The sequence below is a fragment of the Nymphaea colorata genome, chromosome 11, assembly GCF_008831285.2.
Source record: "Nymphaea colorata isolate Beijing-Zhang1983 chromosome 11, ASM883128v2, whole genome shotgun sequence".
In the NCBI taxonomy this organism is placed as follows: Eukaryota; Viridiplantae; Streptophyta; class Magnoliopsida; order Nymphaeales; family Nymphaeaceae; genus Nymphaea; species Nymphaea colorata.
In genome coordinates this window covers 8,502,160-8,513,034 of record NC_045148.1, presented here as the reverse complement: position 1 = coordinate 8,513,034, position 10,875 = coordinate 8,502,160, and the positions used below count along the sequence as shown (strand labels likewise).

General features: G+C 35.3%; 1 protein-coding gene across 1 annotated transcript; it reads left to right on the top strand.

Moving 5' to 3' along the window:
• The first annotated feature begins 229 nt into the window (after window positions 1-229).
• On the top strand, window positions 230-5,263 carry LOC116265059 (cytochrome b6-f complex iron-sulfur subunit, chloroplastic-like). The gene is made up of 5 exons (XM_031645594.2): window positions 230-403; window positions 509-753; window positions 3,639-3,738; window positions 3,847-4,029; window positions 4,961-5,263. The coding sequence occupies exons 1-5, from the start codon at window positions 362-364 to the stop codon at window positions 5,060-5,062; spliced, it is 672 nt and encodes a 223-aa protein (XP_031501454.1). The 5' UTR covers window positions 230-361; the 3' UTR covers window positions 5,063-5,263.
• The last annotated feature ends 5,612 nt before the right edge of the window (window positions 5,264-10,875 follow it).

Genomic DNA, 10,875 nt, shown 5'->3' with positions numbered 1-10,875 from the left:
CTTGTACTACTCTTATCTTATGCCCTCCAGATCTCCTTCGATATCACCTTCTTGGTGTTGCGTGTACTCCACCGCTTTTCAATTCACCTTTGAAAAATTTGATCTCTTGTACTTCCTTGAGAAAGGAAAGGTGTACAGAAAGAAGTGTCAAACAAGATGTACTTCCAATTACAGGACCTCAATGAAGATATATAAATCAGATTCTTGATCACGAACTTGTGGTTGTGTTTGATTCAGAAACAATGGATCTCGAACCCATCTGGCCCTATATGTTGGTCTTGAGATGCTCAAACTCGTCGTCCCCCTTCACTCTGTTCACACCATCTTTAGATCATTCCCTGAATAGGAAGGAGCCCTTGCCATGGCTGCTTCCACTCCACTTGCCACTCTCTCTACCTCTCAGGTACTTACATGTTACAGGTAGCAGAAAGAAAAGGAAAATCCACGAACTTTGGTTTCAGCAGATGTTAATTTCTAAGCGACATGTGTTTATCTTTTTGGCTTTCAGGTATATTGTGCTAAACTTGGTGCAACACGAGCACCGGAATCGGTAGTGTTGAAAGCAAGCAGCCTCGGTAGCTCGAAGAAAAGATTTGCGAAGATCGTATGCCAGGCGGCGACTGAAATTCCGGCTGGGGAGTCGCCGGAGTTGAGCAAACGCCAATTTCTGATGAATTTAGTTCTTCTTGGCGCGGTATCATTGCCGGCCGGCGGAGTGTTGGTCCATCCTGCCTCTGCGGCACTGCCACCTGAGTGAGTTACTGCTGGAACCCCCATCTTCTCTTTCTGTCTAAATTTTATGCTTGCACCGTTGAGCATGGATGCATAATGAATGAGACATGGTTCTGAACGAGGAGCGACAAACAAGGCAGGAAATAAGAACCTGAAAAAGAAAATCAAATAATTCTTTTAAAGCCCTTGAAAAAATTATTCACTTTCTAGACTTTATACTAACGGACGATCTTAAACAAAAACATATGCATAATTAAATTATTTGTTTAATTGTGAACCTTTGCATAGTTTGGTTGTTGGGCAGGGTGGATCATAAATCAATTGGGTGTAGTTGTGAATTGATGAAAGCTACCGAGTAAGTAATTTTTTTATTTTTTTCGGCATGAACAAGGTGTACACTCATACTTTTTTTACAGGCGTAACAGGATCAGTTGACCAGACATTCAATTCTGATAGAGAGTTGCGTGCCGGTGTGATGCACACACCTAAAAAACAAAAAGAAAAAAAAGTAGAGTATTTTGGAAAATTAAAAAAATGTGTTTTTTAACTTTTAATTTTTTCACTGTATTTGTTTGTCTTTATAGAGGCAATATGCATGTCCATCATGATTTTTTTTATAAAAAATCAGAATATGAGTCGAACCAACCAGTCGGCGGGTTTGACAAATCAAATAAATCAATTTGGCAAAAGTATTATTACATTAATTATCATTATCAAAAGTTTATATATATATATATATATATATATATATATATATAATTAAAAAAATTTAAAAGAACCAACACGTGAGGCATGCTTTGCTACCAATGAATCATTTAATAAGTCGAATGGGTTTGTCACTGACTCATATCAAATTGGACTTTCAAGCTGCTGATTTTTTTTGTTGTTTGTGATGTTTGAACGCTAAAAGACTAATTAGAATTTCATGATTAGGCCCTAGCCGCATAATTACGAGCTCTTGACTATTTTGGTTTCACTTATTTTCTTTAATTCATTCTTTACAGTATGATAAGACACTTAGATATTTTAAATTGTGTTTGGCAGTAGGAATATCCTGTCATTTTGAATATATGTTACAACATATGTCCAAAGAATATTGTATTCTTTTTTCAACATTTGATTGGTAGGTCTAAAAATAACAGTTCAATACAATGTTTCCTATAACAAGAACATAGACTGTTTCCATGATATATATTTTAAGAACATGTATGTAAAGAACTAATATTCTTCCATCTTCAAAAAACATGTGGAAATAAAAAAGTCCTCTAAGTTCGCGCGTAAACAGTATGACTCGAGAACTTTTCAACCAAACTTGCAAAAGCTGAAAAAAAATAATTCAAGGTTAAGCCAACTCCCAAAATATTTTTTGGTCAATAAAGATGTCCTCATAGTGGGTCCTCGAAGTTGCACATTCTAACACCCGTTGTAGAAGCCGTGAACCTGTTGAACAGCACACTTTCATATCACTTTTATAATAAAGTATGCAGGGCAATATATATATACATATATATATATATATATATATATATATAACACAAATTGAATGGTGGACTTTGATTTTTCACAGTCATTCAACTATCTAACTGTTCGATATAACGTGATGAACAATTAAAAGAAAAATAAAAAGAAAAAAATGAAAGATATTTTGGTTACCTTTTTCTCCATGCCTCTTTTTCAACCATCTATCTGTTTGAGATGCACAACCTTAGTTAGATGGCTGAGTGACTCTCGATCGCCAAATTCATCATCCACTCACTATATATATATATATATATATGTATATATATATATATATATTCTTTATAAAAGTGATGAGAGATTGTGTTGTGCACGCATTAAGGGTGTCTCTTAAAGGCTAAGTAAAAATTGCTGGATATATATAAATTGAATGGTAACTCTAGCTTTTTAGAATAAAACTGCCATCTATCTAGGGTCGTCTGATCTAACATGATGAATGATAAAGAGAAAAACAAGAAGAAAAATGTGATGAATATTTTGGTTATATTAATTCATACATTTTTCTTTTTGTTCTCTCAAGCTATCTATTTTCTTCAGATGCATGGTTCTGAATAGATGATTGGGTGTTTTTGAGAGTCATCATTCACTCACTCGATACACACACACACACAAACACACACACACACACACACACACACATATATATATATATATAGACACACGTACACACTAGATTGTGAGCAAAGCCAGACTCCTCAAAATTAATTGCCAAAATACTTTTCTATTTTTTCTTACAATCTAACCACATTGATGTACATACATATGTGTATGACAGTAAGAATATTTGGACAAGAAACATACACTAAATTATTCTTTTGTATTATTAGGTTTTTGCAGTAATAAAACAATGGACAGCTCCCCTTAGATCACAATTTTAATGGAAGAAAAAATAATATTTTCATAAAAACAAATTGAGTTAAGGCATGCTTTATGTTTAATTAATATTTATAAGGTTTGAACTGTGAAGTGCTCGAGTTCCTGGAGTTTGGGCAGAATACATGCACTAGTTTGGGCAGGATATTTGGTAGTTCGTACTAGATCTGGAAAAGCGCATAGCTGCATAAGGAAGAAATCTAGGAAACGGTACTACATAGATAATTTTTTCTCTTTTAATATTTTCACTGCACACAATGATCTTACGTTAGGTAGAAACTTTCTGCCAATTTCTGAATAAACTTAGTAGGAATTGCAACAGTGTCTTCACACATTTATTTCAGCTGGTAAGATATCAAAATTCATGAAGAAAGAAATGTTGCTTGATGCAAGGTACAGGGCCAAGTTAATGTCGATTATCAGGGCATGCAGTTAACTGCATGATCTTTCAACTTCTTATTCAGCTGGTTATTGATCATTTTGCTTATGTTCATATTTTCTTTTGGTAAATTAAGTGCATCGGTTGCGAGGGATGATTCGGGGAAGGAAATCATAGCAGCTGAGTGGATCAAGACACACGACGCTGGTGACAGAACGATAACTGAAGGATTGGATGTATGTCTCTATTCGTTTAAATACAAATGATCTCCTGAAAATTTTGATGTTCAAAGTGATAACTAGATAGTTCTACGAACTGAATCTCACATTCCGTATTTTGTGCAGGGGGAACCAACGTACTTAATTCTGGACAATGACAAAACACTGGCCAAGTTTGCAATCAATGCAATCTGCACCCACCTTGGATGCATCGTGCCATGGGAGGAAAGCGAGAACAAGTTCATGTGCCCTTGCCATGGCTCTCAATATGACAGCCAAGGCAAGGTTGTTCAGGGACCTGCTCCTCAGGTAAGAAACTAAGCTTCAATTTGCATAGTCTCCGGCTTCTTCCCGTGAATCAAAAGTATAAGTTCGATATCTGAAAGTGTAATAAGTTTGCTTCACACACAACACCGTCAGTAGCATCTGAAAGATAAAAGAAATTTCTATGAGAGGATTCGAAATTACAGTATGATAATGCTGTGCCCATGTCGGACCTGGGCTGGTGACTGGAGTGCCTCTCACCTAAAAAATCTTGGCTCGGCCACTGGCGGCAAAGAAGTCCGCGCTAGTTTTTGGCAAGTTTACATAAAAATCATGGGACCTTCCTACATCTTTTTTAACTAGTATCAATGAGGGCGGGCAGTCTTGGCCTAGGCATCGGGTCAGCCAGGGCCCTGTCCGAAAAGAGCTGGGTCCAGGCCAGCCCGATATCCAAAACTTGGGCTCGAGCCCGGGATCAGACCGGCCCAGCCCGATTAAAATAAAAAGCTACTTTTTAAATATAAAATATAGTTATATATATAATACATTTTTAAGAATAAAACATGTATTATTAATAAAATTAAAAAAATTATCGGGCCTCAAGCCAACCCAGGCTGGCCCGATAAATTATGGGGCCGACCCGGGCCCCATCGAGTATCCGTTGGGTACCCGGTTCGATGCCCACCTATAAGGCAGACTATGTTTCTTAATGAGCTCATGGCCTTCCTTATGGTTCTCTGTAACAGTTTTACTAATCTACCTTCAAAATTGAGGTAGATTCATACACAAATTTTAAGATGTTTTCATATATATTCATGAAATAGTTATATTGTTCTATTTGCCCAATAAACGGTAAATAAATAGTTATATTGTTCCGGCAAAAATAGACAATAAATGACATCTCATAATTTTAGTTATCTTTTTTGTTCATATAACTTTGAATAAATTTGTGACTGTGGCTATGAAAATATTGCAGTCCCTGAGACTTGCCCACGTTGAACTTATTGACGACAAAGTGGTCTTCGTCCCATGGGTTGAAACAGACTTCAGGACAGGTGAAGAGCCGTGGTGGGTTTGATAAATAAGCATTACTTAGTTTAGAAGTTAATCTTTTCTCAAGATTTGTTCATGACAAGTAGTGCAGCCAGTGCTTCTACCTCTTGTAATGTGCTGCGCGTTCATATATGTGGAGGAAAATGTACGTAGAACATGTTCGTCTGTGGTGTATACATTACTCTCCAGGACTTCAATATTATTCTTTAGCATGGTTGGCTGGAAATACATCAAGGGCTGCGGCCACCTTCTTTTAATGAATGTGATTGTGGTTGGGGAGATCGAGTCTCATGTGCTTGCACGCAACACACACAAATAAAGGAGGGAGGTTAGACCATTTTATAATTTTTTTTTTATAAAGATATGTACATTTTAGACTTTTAATATTTTATGATTTCCTTTTTATCTTTCTAAAAATTTTCATTTTTGACTTTATTGAGAGCATTTTAGTCATTAGCATACATAGGAGTGCGCAGGTAACCAAGTTAGTGCTACCATGAGCTTTCAGGACTGGAATTTTTTTATTTTTTTTTTGAAAAAGAAAGGGAACAAGATTGTTCTGATCAGGGGGTTTAAAAATTTATATGAAAATCTAAAAAATTTTAGTTTAATATATATGAAAATTTTAAAATTTCTATTTTTGGCCTCTGTTAAAATTTTGAAACCCCTGTCACAAAAAATTTCTGGTTCCACCATTGGATGCCTATTGGATTTTTGCATTGAAGTTGTTATTACAATATGGACGAGCAACATCTCTAACTAAGAGGTAGGCACAAAACCAGAATTTTTGTTTTAGGGGGGCCAAACTGCCTCTAATTCTAAAGGGGCTAATATATTTTTTAGAAGGTTTTATAAGGGTCAAAATGAAAATTTTGGAAATTTAAACCTGTAATTCTAAATTTTCAAAATCTACGGAGGGCCATGGCCCCTACTCACCTTGTTTATAAGAGTCATATTTTTTATTAATTTAATTTTTTTATAATTTTCAAGATTTATTAAATGTTTACATTTTTTAAAAAGTTGATGAGATTTTCTCGAGATATACAATTTTATTATATTGTACGTAAAAAATTTCTCACCGTATAATACTCGTACACGATATATGTGACAATGCTTCACACACAGCTTGCTTAACATGTCTTTGGCACTTCCACATTTGATGCAAATGAGAAACTAAAGAGCTACCGCCATAATGAATGCATGTAGATAAATTGAGTCTTCTTGAAAAAGGAATGCTACTAATTATTTCAACTATATATCTATCTTCAATGTTGGAAAAAATTACACAAATTTTTGAGCGTGTCCCGGCTACCGTCATAATGAATGCATGTAGATAAATTGAGTCTTCTTGGAAATGGAATCCAACTAATTATTTCAACTATATATCTATCTTCAATATTGGAAAAATTTGCACAAATTTTTGAGCGTATCCCGGTTAACTTGGTAGCTTAATTTCCACTCCCAAATGGTAATATTCAACAATGGCCAGAAGTAGATGGCTTCTCCGTAGCTACATGTCCAAGCCCAAAATTATGTGATGCCTCCCTGTTTGGTTAAGTCACCAAAGTAATCTCTGATACATTGTTCCAACGTGAAATCTATAAGTTTGAGAAGAAATTGCAACTCCGTGACTTGAACCGCCCTTCGCACCATAGTCATGTACTAGCAGGCACACCAGACGGGATATGAGTTGATAGGTAGTCAGTTTTTGTTTTGAATTCTTGAAACATCACATTTCAGAACTACAAAAATAAAAGTACAGTGTAGGCATCATTCAAAAACACCAAAAACAAACCCGATATCCTGTAAAAATATGGGAGGGTTTGTTGCGTTAAATAGAAGATATTAAAGGAACTTAAACAAGGAATTTGGCATAAAATAATATGAATTTGAAAGAAGCTAACTCTGTCCGTAGATCGTGATATATAATGGGTACTAAAAGCGTCAGGGAGCCCTATCTCCCGCTGGATTGCATCGGACATATGATGGGTAAAGTTAGAAAAAAATCCAATACGATACAGAAAACGAGAAAGCTTTCCTTTTTTGCGATCGAATTCAGTTTTGATGATACTTGACTACTTTGATAAATATGATGAGTAATTAGTCAAAATAAAAGGAAAGGGATGGCTTGCCAAAATAACTGAAATTAAGATGAGGCATTTCAACCAAGAATTGCTAAAACTTAAAAATTGTTCACAACATTAATACTGAAATTTAATATTTTTTGTCAAATGTTTGCCGAAGAAAATTTGTTGTTATTTAAAAATGTAAAAACCAATGTTCAACATGCAAATTTAATATGAAAAAGTGCCAAAGTCATATGAAAAACTTGTTTATAGAAAGTAATCAGATTTTTGAATTTAAAAGTCGGATTCGGATTTTGATTTAAAACTCAGATTCGGATTGGAACCAGATTTGATTTTGAAAGTAGGATTCAGATATTATATGGATTATTTTCATCTACATTCGTATTAGAATTCAAATTCAAATCCAAATATCTAAATATCTGAAAAATCAAATATAATAAAAAGTTTATCTGATCTGAATACGATCCGTTGACATCCCTAACCTCTAACAATATACCCCACTCTCTAGCATTACCACCATTATCATCCATGTCACTGCAATCACTGTCGCCGTCGCAGTGTCCTATCAAAGCAGACAAATTAGATGAGAAGACCAGCCCACGAACTCCTTGTATCTTTAAGCCTAGATCAAAGAGAAAACCAAAATAAAGCTCGCATAAATAATTCACCTGTGATCTCCCCTCTCAAATCCATGATTGCCTAGATCTTTCTTCAAGGATTTCAAGTCCAAGGGATCATCCCTATCTGTTTTCCTTCTCAATCCATTCTCAAGAACTTCAAATTGAAGATACCCAAGAAAATCATAAAAAAAGTTGGAGAGAGAGAGAGAGAGCAGTGTTTTTATTTTTATTTTTTCAAAAATTTCCCGGGAATTAAAAGCAACATTTTTTTCGTGTGGTTGGTCTAGCATCTGGGGATTTGGAGAGTACCTTCTCTAATTTGTTTCCTAGCCTTCCGTGTTATACAAACAAGAAATGAAAAGGCAAACGCAGATATGTGTTTTATATTGTGTCCTACCCTGCCGTCATATACAAACAAGAAACGAAAAGCAAAGACAGGTATGTTAATTGCAACGTGACGGAGATGATTGGTCATTCGCACTCCTGTCAATGAATTTCTCTGAAATTGATGCATTTTTTTTCTGTCAAAGTAGGGGACAGGCACTTGCCCATCTTCAATATGAATTTCGTTATGAGAAATGAAACGGGTGCCTGATTCACTCGCTATTGAATTTCGTTATGAGAAATGAAACGGGTGCCTGATTCACTCGCCATTCTTGTTTGTTTGTCACAAAAAAAGTCGTTTTAAAAAAAAAAACGCGTATTTAACGTCAAAAAACAGTTCTGCCATATAATACTCGTATTATTTTCATTTTTTTTAAAACAAAAAATATGTATAATACCCGTTTAATGTCCGTATTATACATTATTTTCCCGTTTTTTGCCGTTATTTTTCTTTTTTTGCCTTTTTTATTAATTATTATTTTTTATAATTTTTAAGATGTATTAAATGTTTAATTTTTTGAAAAAATTTGCCGAACTTTTTCTGTTTTATTCTCGATATATAAAACTTTGTCGTATTATACCTGTTTTTTTCTCGCCGTTTAATACACGTCCCCGTTTTTTGTGACAACGTTTAAAACTAAGACCGAGTAGTAGTGAAGAATGAAGATTAATTTATAAATCAGTTATTAATGTAAGCAACGAAGTTTAGAATTTTTGGTGGACCTTCCAATTAAATAATGGGTGTTCATTCTCCAGACATTCGATCCTATCGGCTATAGTATTATCAAGGTCATCTTAGTCAACAAAAATTACTTGTCTATGTGAATCAGATATCATATCAAGCATAGTTTTAACATAATGTGCTTTGGAAAAGACATTGTAACCTAATTAAATGAGAATTGGGTAAACGGTTAATGAGATTAAAAGGTGGATTATTCACTAGGTGATTGAACCATTAGAAAATACGGGAGAACAAAAAATTGAAACTTTTACTGACATATACGACTAATGTCACAAGAGATCATGAACTCTAAAAAGCGTCTTAGATAAGTGAAGAAAATGAGATTTTCATTGACGTTCAACGGAAGAAGGTCACTGAAAACTTGAAATACAGGACTTTTTTTATACGCATTTACTGACATTTTAAGGGAAACGTTAGTAATGATTGACCTTTAATGACATTTAATTCGCATTGGTGAAAACTTTCACTTTGTGGACTTATACTATGAATAGTCTCACCACTATATGATTTTTCACATAACAAAAAACCCAATGAACTTTCAATGATGCAGATCATTCCTTGTCAGTATAGATACACATTGTTACTAGAAATACAGGATTTTTTTTGTAGTGTCGCTTATATTGATTTATGCTTTCTATCTCTCTCTCTCTCTCATTCTCTTTCTCTGTGTATGATTTCTTATTAAAATAAATCATGGGCACAGATCTCTAATATTTTTGTCCTTGTGCACCGATCAAAGTTAATTCTAGGCAAAAATCTGCCTCTAAAAGTTATGATTGGGACCAAATGTCTCGTAATAAATGTTTTCCTTATCTATAGAAGGTCACCATCGACCTTGATTACAAATTATGATCGAGAAAGTCAGCAGTGCCTCATAATTTTAGGAATGAGGTTGACAATCTACCATGGGGAAGATATGTGATATCAATTATTAGAAAGACTTTCTTCTATCCGTCTTTCTATGCATGTGGCTTTGTCTGTCCTTTGAAAATCATCACGTCAAGACAGCCCTCCTTGTTCTCATAACACCCACCATTCTAGTGTACCAGAAGTGGAAGAAGAGAGGAGAGGGAAAGGGCAGGGCCGGTCGTTTGTGAGATGTTGCTGTAACTTGTGACGTTTTTCCATGGTTAAATAAGAACAAGTTAGCAACGGGGGGCCGGCCGGCTGCCCACGACAGGAGCCTTCATGAATCTCGAGAACTTGTTGGTATCGCCTGTCACGGGCCAGTTTTTTCAAGCCCTGCATCACCATCTACTAGCTTGACCGGGCCAGACACAGTCGGCCGGCAACACGGCCAGGCTACTATTTAATTAGTTGTCTTAGCCTCTTGGGCAAAAAAAATGTGAGATTGGGAATGAAATGGCTACTTACAGCTTTAACAGCATTTCTTAATTAGTTGACTCGGTCGAGTTTTAAAATAGCCCAATCGAGCGAGTCAATACAAGTCAGGGACGAGTCCGGGGTGAGCTAAGCTAACCTTTCACTCGTGGCCAGGTTTTCTAGCGATCCAAACTGACACCCTTGGGGTAGGATTGCAAAACTCTTAGTTGTGAAATTTTGCAAAATTCTACCCTTAATTTTTTAAGGCTTGTTTGGCAATTTGAACAATAGCAAACTCTTTCCACAAGCTCTGCATATTCATACAACACAACACAACACAAGAGTGTTATAATGTTCTATAAATCTGTTCTAGTTTCCAGTACAAATTGATGAAACAGTTCATGTTCCAAAATATCAAACAGGCTCTTATGACCTCAAGAAAACACATGATTTAAGTTTGAATTTTCCTTTTTTCTTAAAAGAAAAGTTCTCCCCTTGCTCGTATGGCTCTTGGCCCAAATCATAAACTTTGCCTAAAAGTTTCCTATCCCGCCTTGCAAGTGGGATTGGGTCTCACGAGCAATCACTACGCGTGCAAAAAAAAAAAAACACATATAAATACATATGTATATATACACCCAAACAATTACAAACTTACTCTCTAAAAAACTACAAATGACAA